We start from the raw sequence: 25,616 nt of genomic DNA on the forward strand, positions 1-25,616 counted from the left end.
CGTCCAGCGTGGAATCCACGCGTCCGTATACGTTGGTGCGCGTAGGTTGGTCGCCGACGAATCGCATCGGGGTCCTGGCAGGAATCACGATCGACAGGATCGATGGTAATCTCTCGATCGCGGGGAAACGAAGGGTGAAGAAGGTGAAGCGAACGAAACGGGGCGATTCCCGTGGACGAGTCGCCCCGGCAATGAAGCCTTTAATTAAGGGAACATATTGCCACTAATATCCGACGGACAGTGTCAATCTGTCAGGCTACCAAAAGGCACCGATCTGATAGCGGAACCTAGAGAGCGGTTCGGCCTATTGAACACGCTGTCTTCGATTTAGTTGTCGTGCTCGATCACCCGGAATTAATACATCGGACGGGTAACTAAACGAGCCACGCGGACAGGTTCGCTCTTCTCTCGTCTCCTCTCGAGCAAACGCTAACCCAACCGCGTGAGAATCTTTCCTCGGACACGAGACTCTCGAGACCGTGCCCCGACGTTCAATTTGTTCACCGTTTACTTCCACAACCGTTTACGCACGCCTTCGACCAGCTCACCGAACATTCAGCTCGACCCACAAACTTTCCATTTTCGAGGGCACGCTTCTCCGCTAGCCCGGCGTCAACTTGCGTCCTCAATTTATGCGACTAAATTTAATCGATATTATTGGGTTGCCTAGAAAGTCCATGTCGATTTTTGGTAAGTGGTACAAGTCTGAATATATCGGAATGGTTGGAAACAAATAACATGTGTAGATGCCTTGAAAGGTGGAAAGGTTATGGAACAAAATGGTACTACTGTCACTCACCCCGTAACAAAATCTTCCTGAGGGACCTTCTGATCGTGGTGCAGTTCCACCTCCGATTCCTGAATTGATACTGGCACTCTTTGGTCCCCACTTGCACGCCCTTCGCGATTTCCTTCAGCAGCGACGGTTCCTTCCGACAAATGTCCGCCATCTTGCCCTTCAGCCTCCTAGTTTTCTTGCAGATGAGCATGGGGTCCATCACCACCTGATTTCCAACGGTCCTGAAGCAAAGCAACGTATACCACTATCAGTATAAATTTTATTACATATACAGGGTGGGGCAATAACTATCAGCACCTCAGATGTTTTCGAAACTGTAAGTTTCACAGAAATATTTTTAAGGTGGCTAAGTCGATCGAACGATCCTTCGTCGCGAGTAACAGCGAGATAATGGTTGAGAACTTGTAATAAGCCCACTTGAGAACTTGTGTAGCCCACGTTACTGTGCATTTATATTTCAGTAAATATTTTTGTGAAATTTATAGTTTCGAAGATATCCGAGTTGCTAATAGTTATTGCCCCACCCTGTATATCTCCCATAGACCATAACTTGATTGAATGGTTAATTCTTCGCTAAATGTTATGCGATGCGCTTTTGTTAGTCCGAGCAAATTCTACAAGCCCGCGGAGTCAGTGGTTAAAATTCTGAAACAACGCGCAAGAAGAGGAGCGTTTTTCCGAGGGGGTCGCGACCACGCGGTCCCCTACCCTCGGGGGCTGGACAAGAGACGCGCCGAAGCCATTACGATAATTAAATCCGCGAGTCATTGTACTCGTGGCAGGCTAACCGGGCAAAGAACTAGCCAGAAACGGTCAGGACCAATGGACGAACGGAATAAAGAAACGCTCTGGAAAGGGAGCAAAAAGAGAAACGAATCGAAAGGGAGCTGCGTTCGCAATGGGAACCGCGACTTCTCTCCTTCGGGACCAGAAAGAAGCGGGAGCAAGAAGAACGGGGACGAACCGGAGGACCGTGATCGGGAACCCGGGGCGTAAAAAAGTCTGAGAAGCCAGAAGAAGAATAGAAGGCGGACTCGTACGAATCGAAAGAAGAGGAAACGGGTGAGGAGGGTGGGCCCCGAAGACGAGGCGAATAGGGAGGGAAGAACAGAGCGACCTTCGTTACGAAACGTTAATTAAGATCATTAGTTCTGCGTCGGTTGGATGCCAGGGCGCGTACACGCCGGCCTCTCGGGAATGCAACGACCTTAATGGCAATAATTCCGTTAAGGACGGTTGCTCGCGCCCGTGTACGACCGCTTGGTTGCGGGCTAGCCGATGGCCGCGCCGCTTTTCGTTCCGCACGAACCTGAACCGGAGAAAACAAGAAGAAGAAGTCCGCGGTAATACGGCCGCGGAGTCCGTGCACCGGTGACATCGTCATTTGGGCGAGGATTCCACGCTGGAACGGCGACTGTAACAGCGAGGAAAAGAACGTCGGATACGCGGACAGGAATTCTCGAGAAACTCGCGAACCTGGAGACGTCGAAACGCGGCAGCTAGGGATGCTTCGGAGCCGGTTGCGATCCGCGCGAGTCGCCCCCTGGAGAAAAAGGGATAAACGCTGCTCTCGTTCGCGAGCAAAATGCGCGCGGCGTGCATGTAACGTCTCACGGGACCGGCTGGCTACGAACAATTCGCAAGAAGAACTTCATTCGAGACGTCGATATTCTTGGAGCACTACCAGGGAAGGGGTTGGACTGTGCACGGGGTTCGTTAATACGGCGCAACCTTGGTTAATTAATAGGATGCTGGAGAATCGTGGAATAGGTAACCAATTTAACAAAGGAGCACTTTAACTTCGCGCGATAATTCAGGTTCTGCGAAACCCTTCAGACGCTGATATTATAGACACTGCGCTCTATACTCGAAGACATTATTCTCCACTTGTGGACAGCTCAAGAAAATTATGCACCTCTGAGATCATCCCTGCAGTTGTATTTAATTCTAGTAATACATTGCGATTCCGTGGCTCGCCCTCTGGAGAAAAAAGAGTAACGGTGCTCTCGTTCGCGAGCAAAATATGGCGCATGTAACGTCTCGCGGGACGATGGAGACCCGCTGGCAAGGAACAACGCGCAAGAACTTCATTCGAGTCATCGATATTCTTGCTCGGGGGCCTGTCCTCGATCGTCCATAACGGAGCGTGCCACCCTCGAGACATCGGAACAGAATACCGAAGAAGAACTGGATCGCTCGTCGACGGATGTTTATATTTTTGTTTAATCAAGGACATTCGTAATAACGACGAGTATACAAATTCGAGTTCGATAGAAATTCCATAGCATTTGGTAAACACAACAATCAACTATAGCGGTTTGCGAGACTTTCCTGGAATTAGCGAGAGAAGGCGAAGAAGGTTTGTTTTTACCGAGTTCGGATAATAGGCGACGCGCGCTTTCCGAGAAGTCGAAAGTTATGACGCGGCATACGTCGAACGTCTTATCGTCGTGCTAACAGAAGAACTAGCTCTTACGCGTGCTCCTAAAAATAGCGAATTTCTCCGGACGAAAGCCTCCTTCGTAGCGGTTGTTGGACGGAACGTTGTAAATTAACGTTTCATTGTCTCGCGCGCTCACGCAGAGTTGCGCGAGCACCGAGCTCGCGTAACGCCATAGTAACCGATAAATGCGACTGGAATTCCGTCCAAGTTGCTTTTCCCCGGCGCTGGAAATTGCAAAGAAATGCTGCGCCTAGTTTGGAAATTTCCAGCTACGGAAACGAGGACGCGGGAAAAGGAGGAGTGGAATCCCCGCTGCGTGACACTGTCCTGACCACAACAGTTCAAAGGATGACAGCCGAAGAATATTTGCGCTGGTTCTTTAACGACCGTGCAGCTAACTTCTCCTAACTCAAATAAACGGGGCGATCGCGGTCTGTCGATACACCTCTTGCCTGTTGCACGGATAACGTTACGACGTTATTAGTGCAAACACGTCGCGTCGTTTGACGATCGTTTCATGCCGGTGTCTATTAATACCGCGGCTGGTCAGCGCCGAGGAGTCGGAGTGGTCAAGAACCGCGGCACCCCGTTTTGGAGTAACGTGCTCGTTAATTAACCGCTACGCACTTACCGCATTTTATTTTTGTCGAAGCTGGGAACTTTAAGAAAGTTTTTTCTGCCTCTGTTTTTCGATACCATGCCTCGAAAAAATGGCGAAATAATAACTCATTTCAACCTACCGGAGCGTGTGCCCCTTAAAAAGGCATCGATTTGCCACCGAACAAGAGATGAGGTAACTTCTCTCGAAGCCATAAGGAGGTTCGCCAATGATGTACCAATGTTAAAAAATGATCTGCCTCCGAGGTCCCCATAAATTTTCGAAACACATTGCGAGCAATGAAACGACTCCTCCTGGTATTTTAACTCAGTGGTTTATCGGGTTGACGAACGAGGACGAGATCCGCGACGACGCGTACGAGAGAAAAAGGAAAATCGAGCAAACTCGAGCGAAGATAACGAACAATCGGTGGGAGTGAGCGGCTGAAAGTGGACGTGAGATGGGGTGGGTGGTATCCGGGCTAGAAGGAAGAAGGGGTTGTCCTCGCGTACGCGGAGGCAAGAAAAGAACTCGAGGATGGACACGTCGTCGCGAACGAAAAGCGTGGAGAGGCCGGTTAGGGCGGTCGACTTATTTATTGCCTCATTAGACGCACTCACTTTGCTCGAAGGCAGCTCCACGCTGTCTGCTCGGATAGACAGTGACGAGAGAGCAAACGTTGCTGGCCTCACTCGGCTCGTCGGTTCGTACACGCTCGAGCATCGGCTGAGCCTGACAGGGAGGGAACGACGACTCTCGACGGAGAGCACGAGAAGACGAGAGAACGGACCGTCCTCTGGCTGCCGAAAGGAGCTCGAGAAAGAAGAAGGAACGGGAGGTGGAGGACGCGCAGAAGAAGAACGGTCGCTGGTTCTGGGTCCACCGGTGAATTCTTCGAATATCTCGCACCGTCGGAACGAGACCCTCGAGGATAGGAAGAAAACACGACGGAAGTCGGGAATCCTCGCCACCAAGGACACCTGGGACCATGGTAATTCGATCGATCGCGATGCACCAATTGCCTCGGATAATGCTCGACTCGGGACTCTCAATTATCGATACGCGTGGCACAGATAGAGACTGCTTTGTTCTCACGGACCTTTCTCGAGAAATCCATCCAACGAGAACTTCTCGCCGAGAAGACGCAAGTCGCGGAGATAAAAAAGAAGAGGGAGTACGAGCACAGAAGGGAACGTCGGATAAAAAAATACAGCGAACGGAAGTCGAAAGTCACAACAGCTCGTGCTGGCTAAATATGCGCACTTAATCTAAATCATCCTCTTGTTGCTCGGCGACACGGAGGAGGCACGAGACACGAGGCTGAGACAGAGCACGGGAGGACCGAAAGCGAGCAAAGAAACGTCCCGCGGCTACTCCATCGCACAGCTTCTAAGCGGATTGGGACGCGGTCTCTCCCGTGCTCCAATTTCTAACCAATCGAGTTAAGCTGTCTAGCTCTGGTAAGTTTGTCTGTACTCGATGCTGTTGTCAAATTGCAGGTTTCTTCGAGATTGATTTTCTTTTGAACGAAAGACGACACGTCTGCGCCGAAACAGCCCTCGCGGCCAAGGATCGTCTCCGTGAATACCGGGAAATGAGCCGCTGCACGAAAGAAACAAAGTACCGGCGAGAGATGATCGGCGCGCGTAAAAAGGCCAATTTAACTCGGCTGGGGAATGCCCGAACAAATTGGTGCCAAGGGTTAGCTCGCAACCGCGAGTCTAGATTGCGTTTCGAGCATCGTTTCCCAAGAACCTCCAGGAATTCGTTGCGAGACTCCCGAGCCTTTCGATCGCTCGAAAGGGAAGAAAGAAGGCTGTGGACGCCGACCGACACGCCTCTATTTCCGTTTCCCTGGCTGCCGGACCGAGCGTGCTCGCGCATCGCGAATTATTCCAGGCACGCGGCTTAATGAAACCCGATCGAATCGGAAGAGTACTAATAAAATTAGAGTAAGCCTGAATAACGCGCGCCGGGGGTCTTTAAATTCCATACATAACTGCAGCGTCGAAACAATTTCAAATTCTTCTCTGCGTGGAACGTCTAGCGTCGGGAAACGCAGCTACGCCCTCGTCCTGACATTCCTCGAAAATCGATTCACATGCTACCGCTGACGCGGGACACTCGTTCCAGCTCCGATAACCGCCGCCGTTCGCTCCATACAATATTCTTATCGTTACTTTGCTTGTACATTCCTTTTCCACGTCTCTACTCTACCTCCACATGTATTTTACATTCGATTGCTACATTTCATGTACAAATTGTTATTGAATCTATGGAACTTTTCGTCAAGATTAATTTCGCGTGCTCAGTTGAAGCTGAATGCTTAAGAGTTGACTGGGAATCTCGCTCTCGATCTTCAATTGCTTCTGCCTTGCGGTAAGAAATTTTCGGTTCCTTTTTATATAAAGAATGCATCCCGAAGAAAATAATGTAGTCAAGGCTTGAGACCTGATATATTTCCATTGCTTTCAATAGAAATATTTAAGGTGTCCAAAAGGGTTAACGCTAATCGAACGATCCTGAATTCCCCTGCGTCGTCGAGGAAGAGGGATGAGTAGACGAAACGAAGAAGAAAAATACAAGGGTTGCGGGTACGGGGTTCGTGCGTGTCGTTGCGTCACGCTACGCCAGGCCGATTTCGCGCAAACGGAGAAGGCAGAACGCGTGCAGGACCGTGAATGGGCTCGTCGTTAACCGCTTCGTTTCTGATACGCGTGTCATTGCCGGCTCACTGGCGTTATTGTGAGCGCCGCCATATTTTGACCCGACCGTGATCGACGTGCCTTGCATCGTGACAAATCGAGCATTTCTTTAGCGTGCCGCGCACGGGGAACGCTCGTGCATCGCCGCGGAAATATTTTTCAACGCGATTCAATTTCGCTCCGAGTTTTATGTATTTATCGCGTTGCGGTTATTGCGCCAGCGGAACTTACTCCCCAATTTTCCTCGTGCGTGCTTACGATCGACGAGGAAAGAATGAAAAATGAATGTTTGAAAAATACTTCAGATCGAAAAAGCGTGGAACTTGTATCGAGAACGCTGTTCGTTTTGCGCGTGGAATCTCTGTAACGTTGTTCGTTAGGCGGTAAATCAGAGCTGGACAAAATTATTTCCGTCTTCCAAGTCTCGGGGGATCGAGATGTCGCGGACGAGGATGATCGAGTGCGTCCGTGACTCGAGGGTTGAGCACTAAATTTATCGCTCCGCCGACGTAGATCGAATCGAAACTGACCCTGGATAAGCGACAGAGATTACGTTTCTCTCGCTTGCAGCATTGCTAAATCTGCTCGAGATTTGAGTCAACCGACAACCTACGGTCTTTTGAACAGGTGATATCTCTACGTATCCTCCTATCGATAACGAAGGAGATGCCTTTTAAAATCAATCCAATTTTCCACGAAACGGACGTTCGTCCACTATAAAATGATCGAAATTCCTCTGCCAGCGGTTCGAACATGCTTTCACGTGGAGCAATCAAAGAGGCAGAAACGGAAGTACCACGCTCGATCAGATTGGCGGGGGGGCTGCAGCGAAAAGGGAACGAATTTTCCGTGTTTACGTTGGCATCGTGTGCCGATGGTGCCGTGCATCCCTAGCTCCAACGAAAAGGTCGAGCTTTTACGACCGCAAATAGACAAACCCGCGCAAGAGGGTACTAATCCTCGGCGAAACTTCGAGGAACGTTCGCGGCGAAAATAAGCATTACGAGCCGCGGTTGACCGAAATACGCTCGGTATCGGGACCAAATACACTCTGGACGAGTTTACGGCACATGCGTTAACTCAGCACGTGGCTTAGAGGGAGCGAGAACCGCGCTAGACCAATTTGGCAGGTTGGCGGAGGTTGTGCAAGAGCAGGGATACGCGTCACAGGGGGAGATTTCCCAAATTGGATTTTCGACGTTTCAATCGGCGATTCGAGTATGTTGCACTTTTACCTACTTGGCTAAACCTGATATTTTCAAATAAATAAAATAATTATAAGTAGGATCGTTAAGGACGACAGTAATCTTTTATTCGTCGTGAGAAATTTGTCCAATGTAACATAGAACGATGAATTCTGCTATTCAATGGTATACAGTGGGAAAAGAAATATTTCTTTGAATAAAGTTTATGATCATGAATATGTAAAACGTTGAAGTACGGGCCTGCTACGTAGCTGGGTGGTCTTCGTACTGCATCAAACTCCTCGAGAATAGACTTTACTGCTCGACAAATCAACTGTTGCACATCCGAGCGTAAAAGTCGACCACATACCGTAGAATCATAGCAACGTTGAGAGCGCACGCGATAAATGACGTTATCGTGCTACTTTCAGCTATTTATCAACGTGATCACTAACTTTAGAACGACATCGAACACGGTGATGGAACTGTTTGTGTTACCAACGAAGCGACGATCATCTCAGAAACAGATCCCTCATATTTTTGTTACAGTCAAAGCGAACGTCAGGCTCCGAAGTTTATGCAAACTGATAGATCCAAATGCATAGCATGTACTTGTCTGTATAGCTCCTTTAATCCTTAAATGCCATAAGTTTCAAATTTGATTTGGCGGTATGTATGTAAACATTGCATAATGTTCTTTTGAACAAAAGTCAAAAAAAATAAACGTCAGCTGTAAAAATTGTTCAAACGAAAAATACATTGATATTTTTAAAAATTTTATTTAAAAAATCCGGCTTCTAAGGGTTAAAGTATCGCGTTATCGAATTTAACTCTGATAGTGGTACAAGAAACAAAATTTTTGTTTCATTTTTACTTGACTTGATCGAAAAATCCACCCGAAAATCCAAGTTTTGGAGACCGAGGCCAAGAGTTGGTTCTTCTAGTGAAAAAATATTTAAGTTGCGCGCCGTTGGTGCAAGAGGATCGAGCGGGGATCGCGTAGATCGCGCGCGCAGCTCGGTGGACGATCAAAGAGGAACGCGTGACCTCGTGTCGCACGGTCTGCGCGGTCTTATGATTATGATTATAAGGCCGCGGGAAAGAAAGAGAGAGGACAGGTGAGACAGAGTGCATCGGGTGGGAGTATCGGGTTGTCCAACCAGGGAGAAGGTAGCCGTGGACTGCCCACCGCGGCTCATTGGCCGACTTCGCGACCCGACCGAACGCTATCGTATTATCGGCAACTGGTCGTTACCGATACCGCCACCGATCGCCAGATCTCTGGACGCTTTTTCCACCTGCGACCCGCTCGAGCAGGTTGCCCACTCGTTCCACCAGGAACGAAGACTCCGGGCAACTGCTAGCTCCAGCACTAGATAACCCAGCGATTAGATCTGTTTTCCTAATATCAGGGGAAAAAACTTTGACATTTGTGGTCACCGGAGCGCGACAAATTACTCGAACAGCTAGGCTAATTGCTACGTAACAATCGTATTTATCGCATTTGCTATGGTAATTTCTTCTCGATGATAACGGTGTTTTGTCTTATCTATATAAAACATCGAAATGAAATTTCTCAAGGGGTCCAAACTGACCCGAGTTATCCTAAGGTTAAACGAGAGGCTGGAGAGGAGCGAGAGGCGCAAGAATGCACTGGATGCCACGGGTCCTCTGGTTCGCTCTCGATTTTCGTGTTTGGAGACGGTTCGCGGTCCAGGCTGCGACGAAGAGGGACTCGGGACGGTTCGAGGAGCATTCGCTGGGGAAGGAAAGAGGAGGCTAGAGGGAAGAGGCGAAACGGGGCTGCTGCCGACTTACAAATTATACGCGCTCAACGAGATTTACGGGTGACGCTTCGGAGCGAGACCATTGTCCATCCTCGCTCGCTTCTTTACCTCTTTACTCTTCTACTCGGTCGTCTTTGTCCTCCTCCGTGGATCGTCCAGGTCCGAGCTCCTCCGCGTGTCTCCGCGTTGCCCGTGAAACGGAACGAGAGAGGACCGAGCAGATCGAGCTACCAGAGAAGCGAGGGGAACGGAGATAGGATAGTATTCCTCGCGAAAAAACCGGGGAATCTCGATCGAGAAAGAGAATCCGGTTCCGATCGAGTAATCGGCCCTCGAATGCGAACGAAGGATCGAGAGGACGAAACCCGCGGATCGATAAACCGTCCCCGAGGCTCCACGAACGCGAAATACCGGCAGGCGAAAAAGTCGAAAACATTCAGAAGGTTCCTCGAATCTGCTTAAATACCTGTTAAATACCACTCGTCGAAACAAACCACGAACCTTCTAATATATTTATCAAACACTGCCGTGTGGACGTCGCGGACAGGTAAGCCAAGTGCGACGGCACGGCGTCGACTGCCGCGCTGAAATCTCCTTTAAATCGTTGACAAATATTTGCTCGACCTTAGCTCGGGACCACGTTTCGCCCTACGAGAGTACCACGGCTCCAAATTTCGACGTTCTAATTTCTACGAAACCGCTTTCTAGAACACTCGCTTCGGACTAAAATACACAGGAGTTTACAAAAAGAATCGACCTGATGGGACAAACTGAATCAGCGAAGTAAACCGATGGATAACTGAATTATAAGCAGTTTTGTGGGGAGACACCGAAGAACCAAGAGAACCTTCACGAGATGATTCCATGGTAGAGGCAAATTACCCATCGCGAGATCCGCGGGACTGGTAAAATACGCGGCGACACGGAGAAACGGAGTAACGTTCGCTCAGTTGGCTCTCGTCTCTGGATGCTGGAACCTTGGATGGCAGGGTAGCGATAACGGTCTATCGTCGTACAAACGTTTACGTAATAAAGTCGGGTACACATCGCGCTCCTCGAGCTACCGAATAATTTACTGTTCCTCGAGATACCTCGCTAGTACGTAACGCGGTTACGAGGAGCGCGTCACGTGCCCCGTTACGAATTCGCGGCGTTTTACGACGAGCATCGCAGCACTCTTGGCCGAAATGTGTGTATAGCTTATTCGTTATTTGTAAGACCTGAGCGAGGAATAAACGTAAATAATTACGCGTCGAACGTTGCCACTCAAAGCAGCGGAACCAGGGTCAAATTCTATTTTTATTCGTTCAATTATTCGACTCGAAACGTGTTGGAATGAGAATTTATTCGACTAAGGATTAACTGCGTGCGGGACCAACGTGCCTAGACGTCTGGGCCCAAATCGCGCGACGCGGAGGTCGAGAGTTTCCCGGTAACGGTAACGAGCAATTTAGCCGAGTCGAAATGAAACAGTAAATCTCGGAACAGGTCTTACTTACGAGAGCGCAAGAGTAACTACCAAAGGTGGATTTATGGCGTCATTAATCATTCCGCGCGCGCGTAACGCGCCGCGTAATTGATAACCCAGATGACGTACTTCGGAACTGGAGCACTCGTTAGTTCGTCACGTTTGGAAAGTACTGACGTTAACCGCTCACGGGGACCGACCGTTTTCCTCGTAATTACCGACGTAAAAGTGTATCGCTCCTCTTGATTACAACGACGCGCTCTCGCCACTCGTTCTAACCTTTCTCCGCGGAGAAGAGTTTAATTACGCCAGACCCACGATCGCCGGACTCCCTCGACCGTGGATCAACCGAGAAAACACAGATACCTAAGCGTACGTCTCAACACTTTACCTACCGGGGAGCCTATTCGTAAGATTCTCATACCAGCCAGTGTTTCTGGTTGCCAACTCGCGATACTCAATGTTTATGGCTCTCCTCGAGTGAATGAAGACTATTTCGTATAGAAGCAGAAGTAACTAATAACCTAATCCACTGGTTACAAAATGTAAACAGCATCCACGCGTTGGTTGATAGTACATAGATGAGACAAGTAAATGTAAATTGATATGTTTTGATTTACTCGGTCGAACTAATAATTTCTTCAAACCCACAGGATCGTACCTTCACTAAAAGAGAATTAGAGCACATTTCAGCACGATAATGTGATTAACTGAAATAATAATTGAAACCTAAGAGCGTACGAGCTCGACTTTAAAGAGAACGCGTTGATTTGTTGTCGCTTAGGTTTGAGGAGGATTGGGAGAAACAAGAGTAACGATGACGAATCGCGGAAAGAGGAGAGATCGGTGGACAAAGGAATACGTACCAGAAAGAGCCGGCGATGGGGGTGACGAGAAGGAGGCAGATCGCCACGAGAACGAGGCGCATCTCCATCCCCTCCGCCCCGCGGAGTGACTTCGACAATTGCCGATTGCTTCCTTTCTCTGCCTGTTCGTACCTCTGGATACCGGAACACGGCCTTCGTCCAGCGAATAAGGACGAGTCGGAAATCGCTATCGAGATATCGGCGCTCGATGTCGCGGCGTAGCACCACCCACTGGAGGATTCCTGACCTACGAGAAACCGTCGAACAACTGCACGCGTCGGATCACCCGAGAGCTCCTTTTGTAAATTATCCGGCCAGTCCTTTTCCTCGATCTCGATGGAGAGAAATTCTTTATCGAGCACCCGATCTCCTCGACCGTCCACTCTCGACTACTTTCTCGTATCTGGTCTTCTGCCGACACTTCACCGCGAAGCACCGATCGTTTTCTTCTTCTTCTTCCTGGGCGTCGTGTTGCGGCTTCTTCCTCCTTCTCCGCCGCCAGTTCCTCTTCCTCGCCTTCTTCTTTCTTCTCCAGCTTTCGAGCGCGGCGATCAAAGCGAAACAGTCTCTTTGAAGCACACGAACGGATGCAAATATTGAGCGGTCGTAATCCTCGCGATAGCGGCCCGGCAATGATGGAAAAACAATCAAAATCACCCGCTGGGGAACGCGAACGACCGTTGTCGCGAAACGAATCGAGAAACACACCCGGAAGAGAAGCCCTCTTCCGGTCTCCTGGACTAGATATCCCCCTCCCTCTCGGCCTGGCTCGCTTCGCGTTCTTCTCTCCTTTGGGTCTGTTCTCCGCTCTTCTCCCTCTACTTTCCTTATCTAGCCCTTCCCTTCTCCTCTCTCCAACCCCCGTTATCGACGATCCCGCTCGTCGGGGGTCTCCTCGATCGCTGGTCGCTCCGTTTCGATAGACGCACAGACGCGGTCAGAATCTAGGAAGCTGCCGTATTCTTCCGGCGGGGACAAAAACGCGTCGCGTTCCTGCCACAACTACGTCACCACGAACTTTGAGTGTTGGCTTACCCCCACCAGGAATGTACCGAGTAGAGAACATCTGCCCCACCATTAGCCTCCGCCCTCTCTTTTTCTTCTACTTTTGCTTCTTCCGCAGCTTCTCGTCCGCCTTCTTCGTATTTCCCTGCGACACCACCGGTTTTTGCCACCTTCACTGCACCACCGACGCCCGACGTCACCACCGTCGCGACATCCTCGTCGATCGTATCGTCATCTTCCGGTTGGGACGATCGTGGAGAGCTGAACGGGAGGGAATTTCGGAATTTTTCGTGGAACGACGTGGTCCGGAGAGTCTGGACCCTGGATGCTGGAGACCGCGTGGTATCGAGAGGCGAGAGGAGGAAAGTGAAGAAGAAGGGAGAACCGCGGAGCGACGGGAGGTAGAGGGAGTGGAAGAAAGGGTGAGAGACGGCGAGGGCGAAGAAGAAGGTCGAAAAGCTCGCGTGGCGTGGCGCTGATCCGTTGCGGAGGTGGAAAGTGGCCGATGGTAGGGGAGAGAAGAGGAGGAATCGTTCCTCCGTGATCGGCGACGAGGCTCCCGGTACGAGACTGTTGCGGGCTAGGCAGGTGAGCGCCGCTCGGCGGCAACGAGACGCAACCGAGCCCCTCTTTTCCTCTTTTAACTCGCCTACGAAACTCTCGGCTCTCGGCTCCTCTCCGCTTCGCAACCTGCTGCATCTGGACCCGCGGAGGGAGGACCTGGGCTTCCAGCTATCTTTTCAGCCGGTCTTCGAGTAGCGCCGCCTCGGTGGATATCGATTACAATGACCGTTTCGACCTACGAAAGGAAGACGCGAAGGTGCCCGGTGTCCTGCGGTCCGATCTTCGAGCGATCGAGATCTAATAACTCCGTAAGGAAGAAGTCCCTCAAATTACCCTCGAAGGATTTAAATCTCCAGTCAAAAAGAATGACCTATCTTCGACCCTCCTAGATGCAGATGCCCCCTCGACACCGAGCGCATCCACGACTGTTCTCCTCCTCGTTCTCCACGTCCTTCTTTCTCTCGCAGGCTCCAGCGTGAGCTGCCGCGTCCACCTTTCCTCTCGTTCCAACCTACTCTCCCATCGTGTCTCGGCGGTACACGGCGGAGGCGCATCTTACAGGGCTATTGAGGGCTTAAGCTGTCGGCGTGTGGCTCGCTACATCCTTTTCATCTCCGCCGCCACGACAAAGCAGCGGTTGCTTCGACCGAGGACCTTTACCGATCCTGTTCTCCGATCCTGATCTTTCGAGTACGTCTCCTTTTCGGAAAACACGTCGACGCTACCGACGCATCTCGCGTCCCGCTACTCTTCTTCGAGCTACTTGTCGCGACCTGTTGGATGGAAGCATCAACGGGAACTGATGCTACCGTGAATACTCGCCGCTCTTCCTCGTCGCACCGAGGCCTGAGGAGGCTGACCTAATTGACGGATCTCGCTACGTCGCGTATCTAGAACCACGGGTCAATTGCTTCGTTGACCGAGCCAGCGCGCCGGCGATCGGCCTCCGTGTCGTGACCGTTGTCTGCCAGACCCTTCTCCCACCTAGACATAAACTCCGACAGTCGAGACTGTAGGAATCGAGTTCTATTCGGAGAACGAGATTCTAAGAATTTCACGAGATCCGATTGGACTTTAACTACAAGAGGGACAAGTGGACCACTCCTGCGAAGAATATTCGTCAACTGGCGCTAGATCGACGGGTGGTTCCAGCCGGGGAAATTTAACAAATTGCCGAGGTCGCTGGTGAAATGCACGCTCGCGAAGCATCAAGCGCGATACCGCGGCCCGATTGCACCGACAAAGCGCGCGTCGAAAGGCGAACCGACGCGGAAGGAACAAGCGATAACAACGCCGATGAAAAGGAGCAGGGAAAGCAAAGGCACCACGCGGGAAGAGTGACGGTAAAAGGAGTCGTCCCGTGTGGCCGTATCATGACCGTCGAATCCTACCCGTTGTACGAGTAGTTTCCTTCGAGAGGGAGCCTGGGGAACCGGAGAGACGAAGACGAAGCAGACGGAACGACAGGAGTGGAAGAACGAACGAAAGACGAAGAAGGTACGACCGCTAGAAAGGAGGTGGAAGAGCAAGATGGAAGGGAGAGCAAGGGGGTCAGCGGGGGTCCGTATTACAGCTCATTTAGCAGCGGGGTCCTGTGCCCCTTCGGCGGCCCGAGAGATCCGAGAGGATCAGCCAGGCCCGTGGACCCACGGCAGAGATGAGTTCGTTTCGTTCCCATAGACTCGGACCTGCTCCTGCCACCTAGGTCCTTCTACCGACGATTGCTTCCCTCCTTCGTACTTTATTACTCTCACAGTGGCAGACGAACTGTCGCTTGTGCAGCGATTGGGAAATTAGCTGTAGCCGAGAGGAGGAAGGTAAAGAAAGTGCTACGAATCATCCTAGATATCTGTCCATCGGTAAGAAATCCCTTCGAACGATCTGGCTCCAAAATATCCCCAGTCTATATCGATTCCAATACGCAGGAAACGAAGATAGACCGAGTAGGTGCATTCCACAGGTGTTCGTGTCGTCTTCTCCATCCATATATTTCCAGCGAATTGGATTACGGTTCGAAGTCGTTTGGTTTGATTAGAGCCAGCGTGCGTGAACATCGGGCATGCAACGAAAAAACGCGAGAGGAGGGACGCGAAAAGACGCGAAAAAAAGAGTGGAAATGGGAATGGGGCAGGGAGGGAAGAGAGAACGTTACCGGAGTTGTGACCAACACAGACACGGAATAGCCAGTAATTTATGGGTGAGACTAATTACCGGGGAATGCCGCTCCTCGGACTCTCCTCTGGGTCCTAAGGCCGCACGTCTCTGGCAGACCAGTTTTCAGAGACGAGCGGAGCTTCGGTTGGCCCACCTTCGGCTTCGTTCGTCGTTGCCTTCCCCTTTTCGCCTCCCCATTTCCATCCTTCGCTCCGCGAACATGCGTACCTTCCAACGTTAATTCGCGCGGACGTATCGTCGGTGGGAGACATTGATCGGTGCGACGTTATCTTGGCCGATCTTGCTCGCGATTTCCTGGCAGGAAGGAAAAACAGACCTGTCCTCCGTCGTGAGAGTGGGCTGTTACGAAAGAATAAAGTAGTTGTTCGAGTCGTGCCACGAGGTATCCCATTAATTCGGAGATACCAATTGTCAAAGTGATTTGTTACCGTTTCGGGATCCTTCTCGGTAGATTTCTCAAGCGTACGTAATTGTATGCGATCGAAGAATCCGTACCTGAGATCAATCGTAAAAAAAAGCGACCCGAATGGCAACAGTGGCGCCACCTATGATTCAAAGAAAAAGACGCACCGTTACTTAATCGAAGCGCTCTTGCGAGAAGTTAAAATTTCTCTATCGAGAGAGATGGTCCGTTCCAAAAAGGAAAAAATATCTGGCGAGGGTGCTGGGAAGGATAACGAAGAAAGAGGAAAAAACAGGCGTGTTCCCACGAGGTATCGCCACGTAGAAGGGTGTCGGAACAATACCAGGCCAGCCCTCGACATTAGACTGACCTAGCAATTTGGAGCAAGTTTGTGCCCCCGCTACCGCACGATTCCTCTTCGTTAAATGCCATTATACGTTTCACTTGGACACCCGGTCGTCGCATGAGTCGTGAATTCCTGAGAACCTGCTCGAATCCTCGACAGCCAGCGGCGCGCCGGTGGCTGTCGGCGGTTCGAAAACGATAGAGGCGGGCCAAAGCGCGCGGCCACGAACAGATTCCTCTATTATGACGAGAACAAATCGAGAGAGACTGAAAGAAGAGAAAAAAGGAGCGACGCGATGACGTACACGCGTGACGAACTCGCCTCGATAGAGAAACGCTCTTTCGACGGGGCTCGATTCTTGCTGGTCGCGAGTACAATAGCGCCGAAAACGAGCCATTTAAACTGCGCGATCGGATGCAGATATGTCCCGCGAAAGGGAACGAGAGACTTCGAAAATGGTTCGGAGAGAAGAATGAAACTGATGGCTACAAATGACGTTCGGTATAACGGAGCAGAAGATGACAAGGTCTACGTACTTTATGTTTCTGCACCTGAAGAGGATCGAAAATTAGGTAGTCGAGACATCGTCTAGATGATGTAAATCACGTTTAGTTGGAGAGCAGCACTTCGGTCGAACCTCGGCCCACCAGCACCTGAAACATACAAACTAAACGTGTTAGATAAAAATTAAAGTTCCCATTTATTACGTGACACGTGTACCCGTGTATCGCATTGTAACGTGTTTTAGGCGAGAGCTCTAATAAAAATACAATAAAATACAATGAGTATTATGTACAAAATAAGGACCTACGTGTGCAACAAACGCGAGATGATTATTGTTATTAAAACGGTTCTAACACCGAACCACGGCGCGATTTCGAAGAAGAAGGAGCAGAAGAAGCGCAGGTGGAGGAGGAGGAAGAGGATCGGAGGGACCGCAAACAGTTTTTGTCGCGAATCTCGCAAGGCCGCGTCGCAGACGGTCGAGCGGGGACCTCGTGACCGAGTAGTGGACTCGAAAAGCAGCTCGCGGACTTGGGACCGATGACACGGGATCGATCCCACGACAAAGAAACAGCGAGACGAGCTGGATCCGGGCTGTTTTTCTGGGTCCGTGACGTTTCGCCGATTTATTGCGCCTCTCCCTGTCATCCACGATCCGATATATCCTCAAAGAATTTCGCGTTGGACGATCGGGCGCCGAGACGAACGCCGTAGGGCCCCCTTTTCGTCGGTATTCGGACGCGGCGTCGACGTTGCAGGTAAATCAGCGTTCCAGGTCGCGACTTATGACGATCTCGCGCGACTCACCAGCCACTTTTGCAGGGAAACAGCCTTGGATCGGGAGACGGATTCGATCGGGGCTAGGTGTCACCTTTGGAACATCGAACGTCCTTTGAACATCCGTTTAATCGCGTTTAAACGTCTCCTAAACGTCCATCGAATCTACCCAAGAATCATGATCCAGAATCCACGGCTGTTTCTCCAGCGTGTTTTATCCGAACTGGACAGCTGGGCGGATAGACGCAAGCAATTACGCTCGCGATTTCACGGACAAACGGTATCGTGCCGATCGGGCCCCGTAACTCGCGATATCGACGCGTTATCGCGCCGACGTCACGGCGACCTGTCTGCGAGCGTACAGCTTCGCTGCGGTAGATATCGGTAACTAATAATTATTCGATTCGCGTTTCATTCCTAATTACCGAAGGCCACCGTGTCGAACGGTTTCGAAAGAACCAGGGCAGCGTCGTTAAACACGAAACAGATACCGATCGGCAGCCAGGCGGTTTCTGCGGATAATAAGCGCGCGCTCGCCGAGATGGAAACCGATCCGTACGATCTCGAGCCTGGGCGTTTACAGCTCGCTGTTTCGCGATCGAAGCGGGTAAACAGATGCCCGGGTAAACGCGCCGTAGCAATTACACGGCACTTACGGGCTCGCGTATGGTGTGCCAGAGCCTCGAGGCACTCCGCCAAAGTTTCTCCCGTTCCTTCTGTCCCCTTTCGTCCTCCATCAATTTCTGTAGAGCACTTCCTGCTATCTTTTCTAACTAACTTTTTAAACTTAATAACTTTGTATCCTTTCCAACGGATAATTTCAGATTTTTAATCCAGCTTCCGTCAGCTATACCACCCTGAAAACTTGCAACAATCGAAACTTTCTATCCACTGACTGCATCTTAGTCTCCAATCGCCTGCTGCAAGAAGATTGGCTCGCCTATCCGTCCGGGGAACGTGGTCGCGAGAGGTTTCTTTCTCCCCGTTGTTTTACATCGTTCTCCAGGCTGTGGGCGATTCATCGTGCCAAAACCTGTGAGAACCGTTCGTGTGCGGCGTATAGACGGCGCGGGGATAGACGTCGTGATCGCTCCGGATCGTGTATCGGGACTTAACAATCGATGAATAAGAGGAAAGCCCGCGAAGGATCGAGGGACAACGACGAAACGTGGAACGAGGATCGAGACGAACGAGCATCGGGGACAAGTGGAGAACACGGGGCACGCGGAGTCGTTTAACCCGAGCGGGTCAGCCTGGGTCGGGTTCCGTTCTCCGTGGACTGTCGGGATCCCTCCGTCTCGAAATGGAACGTATCGATTCGTGTATGCCTCTTCTGGCCGCGTACTGCGGACCCGAGGAGAGATCTTATGGGAAATAGAAAGTGGCCACGCGGCGTGCTCGCGGTTACCCGTGCGTGCGTTTAGCCTACGTGAAATTTACGAGCGGACTGCCTCGTAATTACCATTGTGGAAACTCGAGAGAAACAGGGAGCGAGGAGGGGAGGGGAGGTGGTGGAGGAGAAGAAAAAGAAGACGGTGGAGAAAGGAGGAAGGGTACGCGAAGGTATACGCGCTCTGGAGAAGAGAGACGATAAAAAATTGGAGGGAGGAAGACGAAAAGAGGAACGAAAGAATGGTCGAGTATCTTCTACGGTGACTGAAGAATTATTTTAATTGTACGAGTTAACCTTTTCGGGAATTCTCGGTGTTCGGTTTTCAGCTTTCCTCGTTCTGCTAAATACAAACCGTAAACTAATCGAAGCATGTGTATACTCTAGCAGCAAAGATACGGTACTTGTACGTGGAACAAAAATTCGTCGACCAGTCTGTGGGAATTTTCAGCACGAGCCTCGCGTCCAGTCGTACTGACAATGTTTGCACGAGGGGGTTAAGCGCATTTACCCCACGCGAAGGTCGCCGTGGTCGTTTCCACGAGATATAGACGAAAGAGGGAAGCGGATCGTGGCTTGTAAGCCGCGAGTTTATAGGCCACGGCCTAACAACGACCGTTCCTTATGAAACGCTCGTGTTTCCCGCGATCCGTTCCGTTGTACCTCTCGAATGGCTGTTGAATTTATTAGCGTCAGTGCCGGCCCTCGCGTGGCAACGGACCACGCGGAAGCACGTACGCGAGATCCGTGTATCAGAGGGTACCAGGAGGACGATCAGGGTTCCCGACGAAGAAGAAACCCTCGAGATATCCACTAAATGTTCGAAACGTGTCTCGAGCGCATCAAAAGCGGTCCTGGCCGCAGGAAGGGCGTTATAATTTCAGGCGGTTTCAGGGAGGTCCTGAGCCCGGGGGCCGAGCGAGACCAGTTCAATGAAGTCATCAGCTAGTCGGGGCCGGGGTGCTCTGTTATTATACCGTGGTACCGCGGCACCATCTTCGCTTCTTTCTTCCACGCAGCCGGTCCTCCCTGAATATCCTTCGGTCTCGTATCCGCGGATTCCACCAACGATGCTCGTATCCTTTTGTCGGAACCAAAGAGACGTGAAAAAGTATCGTCGATGAAAAGTGTCCCCTCCAGGTTAAAAAATTTCGGGACCAAACGGAACGATGGTCTCGCGATAACGGAAACGATAACGATCCGCCGTTAGGGACCGAACGGACCGGCCAGCTATGCGGAAGTAACGATTAGAGGACCGTAAAACGATTCGAACCCGAAGGGATACGCGAGCAAATAGAGGCAGGTTCCAACGACAGGTTGGAAAGCAACGTTGAAAGAGAGATAAGCCTCCGAGAGTATGCGTACATATATATACGTGTACATACGAACGTATCCTAATCTCCGTTGGCTGGCAATAAGGCCGTCGAGGGTTTCTTTTACAATCGGCCCGGGGGCCAATTAGAATCCAAAGTTCTTAATCCGTTTATCAGCCGCGCCACGGTGCACGAGCCTCTTTCATCGGAACGGATAAAAGAGCTTTCGAGTTCGAGCCGAGGAACGCTGAATCCCGATCGCGAGGAATGCCTATGTATATGTAAGCTCGAGAATGCATTATGTATTAATCCCACTCGTCGTCTACGAAGGGGGAGCGAAATTCTTGCGCCACGGGGCCCGTGCAAATGGATATCGCGTCGCGATAGTCACGGAGAGGGAGGCGAGGTTTAATTCTGCCGCAAATATCGTAAACAGACGTCACGCTCGATGACTCGGCGAACTGCAGCGGAAACGGATGATGCATCGGAGAAAATCGTGTTTGACGAGGTTAGGTCGAGCGATGGGCTGTAAAAAAATTTACGAAGAAAAAGAGACATAGTAGGCTATACTATATTTTGATAAAAATAAGATTTCAGTTCGAAAACTCACAGTCGGAAATATCGATCGCAACATCTGAATTACGGGACAGAAAAGACAGTCGCCTAATGATTCGCGAAGGAACACGCGATCGAATGCGAACGACATAAAATAATATCTCTATCGTCTTATATAAATGGTTGCACATTTTTTAATTTCAAAACCAATAGAGACCTTGGTTTCGATAGCCAAAGGGTTGACGAACGCCATCTATCGAAACAGAGTAGCGGACTTTTCGGTCGGACCCAGTATATTATCGCGTGTTTCTCGGTCAGAACTTATTACACGCGGGACGACCTAATAGACGAGATTCGGAAAGTGGGAGAACTTTCATCGAAGGTAAAAACTACGAGGCGTTGGAAGACAAGACAGATCTCTTACTCGTGGGTAAAGACGGGCTGACTGTTGATAGAGGGTAGAGAGGGGCACGGAGGGCCCGTTGGGCCACTGGGGCCTCCGGCATGGCATTCGTGTGGATATTAGAGCGATTGTCGTGCCTGATTCGGTACGGTTTTGAAATAAGGCCCCCGCGGGCTGACAGCGGCGAGGGCTCCTCGTACAAAACCGGCTAACGGTGCCCACCCTCCGACTCTTCTGCACGAGAGGCCCCACCGTCGACTTCTCTCCGACGCCTTCGAGTACCCTAATCTTCCTCTCGAGCTTCTCCAGCCACTCCCGCTTCTCGCTGCCTCCTTTTCGCTCCTTCCATCTATTTTCGGTTTCTGCATTCCGTCGCGGGACACGCACACGACGCGGCCCCGCGGAAACGCCACAGCGCCGGGACGCCGTCGATCCTCCTCGGCCCCGCGAAGACGTTCCGTTCGATCGAAAAAGGTGTTTCCCAGTAGCGAAAGGTTGAACTTTCTCAAAATAAAACACACCTACACACCATCAGGACCTCGTCACGCGTTCGTCTTCCGAGTAAGGGCGAGGTTTCGCGAATCGCGGAGGGGGCAACGAGTGGAAGGAGGATGGAAGAGGCAGCTCCTTCCGCGATTCAAAGTCCTCCCCCGGAGGTCCAGGCGTTGTTTCGTCTCTTTCTCTCCCCGACCGTAGTCCGTATCATCCTCCGGGGCCGACGTACCGGTCGGCATCGTGTGAAGTCCGACCGAGCCATTATATCCCCCTTGGCCGCCTTCGAGGTGTATATACCCATCGAGGCATCTTCAGTCACTACGAGAAGGCAGGCGGGAAAAGGGGGTACGAGACACTGGCAGAACGACCTGCAGGGGAGGGATGGGTTCGCCTCTCTTTCACCCCCTCGTTCGCCGTTCGCGCCTGTTCCTTCCTCCCCTTGTTCCTTTCGACGTTGTTGGAACGGCTCGGTGAGAGAGAAAGAGAGAGAGAGAGAGAGAGAGAGAGAGAGAGAGAGAGAGAGAGAGGCGGAGGAAAGGGGGGTACAGGAGCGAAGAAGCGCGAGCTGGAAGATGAAGAGGAGGAGAGAAAAGTGCGTGCTGGATCGCGGAGTTGAGAGGTGTCGGAGCCCGCATTAAGGGGGCGGAACGGCTCGGAGGGGCCCCGAATTATGACGTCACGGACCGCACACGTCGCGATCAGGTGAACCGAACGCGAGAATGAATTGATAAATTTGTTTGGAAAAGATTATTCGCGAGAATACCGAAATGCGAATGATGCGAAAAGATTGCCTCCTGTATTTCATGGAATGTTCAAATGGAACCCCTATATTGTACATTCGCCGATGTAAGTACTGAAAAGACATTGCGCGTGACCCTACGCGAGCGAAGACGGAGCACCACCTCGAGCAAAGGCAAAATCTGGGAGAAGGAAGTCATCGAATCGGTTGAATTCGGTCTCACGGGCAGACGATAACGAAGCGAAACGGGCGCGCAGCGGGTCGCGCGATTCTAGCGGACAGGTGAATCATTCGGTCGATTATGAGATAATGCCGCATCGGCATATGGGGAAAAAAGGAGTGACCGAGTAGAAATGGAAGAGGAAATAGAAGGTGGGAAGGGAGATACAGGGAGAAAGCTCTACCTTTCGAAACGATCGTTGGATCATCCGAGGAAGCCGCAACGAGTGTGAAAGAGAAGACAGAACGGTACGGGGTGGATCCAGGAGGCTGAAAGAGGAACCGAGGAAAATAGAAAGGATCCGTGGGGATCAGCTTCATTCATGAAATCCTTTATCTCGTTGGAATTCGACGAAAATTGGTTCCCACAGGACGGGAGACAATGAGAAACATCTTTTACGATTGCGTACCAGTAGGTCGCCGACTCATTGTTGAGATTCAGAGGCTGCCATTACACGCTCCCGCGAAAACAGCCTCGTCATAGGTGCCCGCTCGCTTTCGTCTCATTGTTTCTCATTTATTTCACTTGTAAACGGGATGATCCCTGTAGACAAAGTTGATGTATACAAAGAACGCGCTACAATTCACATTATACGCGCAACTATAGCGCAATCAGTTAACGCACTGCTGAAGCAGTGGTTAAACGAACGGGTGCTTTGACTGAGACTGGTCTGCTAGGTTGCAGGTTCTGTTGATGGTGTCTCTATGAGCCAGCTCGGTTCTGTATGTTGTTGTCCTGGACAATGGAAGAGATATCTGACTAATCGCGGAGGCGCATTCAGAGGTATCCTGTTGAGCAGGTCATCGATGGAGGTTTAAATAAGAAGATTAGGCCTGAGACTGGTAGTTATACTCGAGTATAGCTTCGGAATAGCTTTTGAAAGAAAGATCAACCTGACTACTAGTCTCTAATCCATCCACCGTAAAGCTACCGAAAAAGACCATACACATACTCTGGATTTCATGTTATTCTTCGCGTATGCCGTTTTAAAAAGTTACCAACTAACGTGGCGCGCGGTACGCTTTCAAATATCCTGACCATTAGATCGATTAGCGAAAGATTATTTGTCAGACTGTTCAGAGCATGCGCTCCGACGCACAGTTGGTACGTCGCGACGTTGCATGGTAATCCTCCGAGGGAAAACGTTCGCTCGAAGGATATCCATTCCGCGGCTTATCGTCCGACTTTCCGCGACCGCGCGAGAATCCCAACGGTTGCGCACCGTGATTAATAGAAGGCTTCTTCAAGGAAGAGAGTACTTCCTTGCTGGCCGAAGTGGCGGTAGCGTGGGAAAGGGTCAAGCATCGCGGCCGAGACGAATCGCAGATTGGACTGATCCGCGAGTAATCCGCTCGCCGCGAGACGGCCAACGGCTCGACGGGATAGAAAACTTGTGGCGTCGTTTAGCTGGTCGCGATGCTGGCCAATCTCTGGAAACGCAGCCAGCCGACGCGCAAGGAAGGAGTGGGACGATCCATTAAGAACGATACTATAACGTAACACGCCGAGGATGCTGTTAGGTGCTTCCGCAATCGTCTGCACCGTCTCATCGATATTTTTGTACGAGAGCAAAGAGCAAAGATTAGTAACTGTTAAATCGAGAACGAATTAAAGTGATCCGGGTAAGGAAGAATCAGAAAAAGTAACTGAAAATGAATCTATCGTTCGCAAAAAAGACAACACTCCATTCAAGAGAGCCTCGTCTCTTCTTACCAATTAACTATTGTAGGAGTCTAAACGAAAAATAAGGCACGGAGATTGGAACTCACGGTCCTCGGGTCCCTTTTTCCAGCCCGTGCTATAAAACCTATCCTCGACAACATTTGGTGCCGGTAAGCTATTCCCAGGAACTTGGACATATAACGCCGGGGAATCGATAATTACGTTGACTCTAACCAGGGTACTTTTCGGGCATGCAATTCAACAGTAACGATGATAATAAAGATTCCGTTCCTTCTTCGTCGCTGAACTATGGTACCGGCAAATTTATGGCGGTAATCCTCGCGATTGGTTTCGCTTATTAATATCGGCCGTCCTTCATCGACTTACAAGGTGTCGCGCGCATTAAATTCTCCCCGTGGCCGCGGTCGCTCGGAGCAGCGATAAATACAGTTACCAGCTAATAGCGCTCATTAATTATGTACACAAATTCGTATATTCGAAACTGCCACCCGTGTAAGCGTAACGAAGTCGTCTTGGGCGGTGGTGGAAATGCCGGATGGACAGAGGAGGACGGGGAGAGGGGCTATACCCGCACAAATGAGTATTTATGAGCGCGCCACGGCTCTATATTATGCCTCATTTTGCCGGAGGATCGATTAGCTCTAATCGAGATGTACAAACAAAACGTTGATAAACGTTTTGCTCGTTCCACCGGATCCCCTACCAGGACTTCTTTCGCGAAAGTCACCGTGGAAAGGGAACAAGACGCCGAAGAGAGAAAGGTAGCTAGAAAGAAATTAACCGGCTCTCGGATCGGGCGTGTGTCCTCGTACAGGTATTCCGCGTGTGTGCGCTCGCGCTGCCAGCCCGCGAGCACGTGACACGTGTTTCTCGCACGTGCTGCACGCACGTGTACGTGTACGTGAGTACCAGCGCGTCCCGCGATTAAGTATCGATTAGTCTCCACGGGCACCGACGATCGAACGACGCGATTCGCGACGGAAGCTTTCAACCAGGCCCAACTGGGACGACGGGTCCAGAAATAAAAGGGTGGGCTTACGTCGCGACCGGTTAATAATCTAATCATCGAGAACGTGGCTCGGATGCGATCTATGCTAATTTCCTTGGTGCACGTGCTTTGAAAAATTGAATAGAGACACGTGTACCGGGTTCATACAGGCTTTCGTTAGATATTTTTGCGCGTGAAATCAAAAC

The 25,616-nt window shown here is 50.8% G+C and overlaps 1 protein-coding gene across 4 annotated transcripts in view; it reads right to left on the reverse strand.

Annotated features, from left to right (window-relative positions):
• The window catches only part of LOC128891002 (protein Wnt-6), a 70,086-nt gene that overhangs the window by 13,297 nt on the left and 31,173 nt on the right, over window positions 1-25,616 (reverse strand). Inside the window, exons 2-3 of one of the 4 annotated variants that reach the window (XM_054150118.1) lie at window positions 16,880-16,996; window positions 800-1,020 (exon numbers count right to left, since the gene is read on the reverse strand). In XM_054150118.1, the coding sequence (XP_054006093.1) occupies window positions 800-998 (199 nt within the window). In that variant the 5' untranslated portion in view covers window positions 999-1,020; window positions 16,880-16,996. Of the gene's footprint in view, window positions 1-799; window positions 1,021-2,714; window positions 2,926-9,624; window positions 10,005-11,850; window positions 12,991-16,879; window positions 16,997-25,616 lie in introns of those variants that run through there. The other 3 variants (XM_054150116.1, XM_054150120.1, XM_054150119.1) reach the window with 3 other exon arrangements.

This window comes from Hylaeus anthracinus, unplaced genomic scaffold (genome assembly GCF_026225885.1).
Source record: "Hylaeus anthracinus isolate JK02 unplaced genomic scaffold, UHH_iyHylAnth1.0_haploid 12001, whole genome shotgun sequence".
Lineage (NCBI taxonomy): Eukaryota > Metazoa > Arthropoda > Insecta > Hymenoptera > Colletidae > Hylaeus > Hylaeus anthracinus.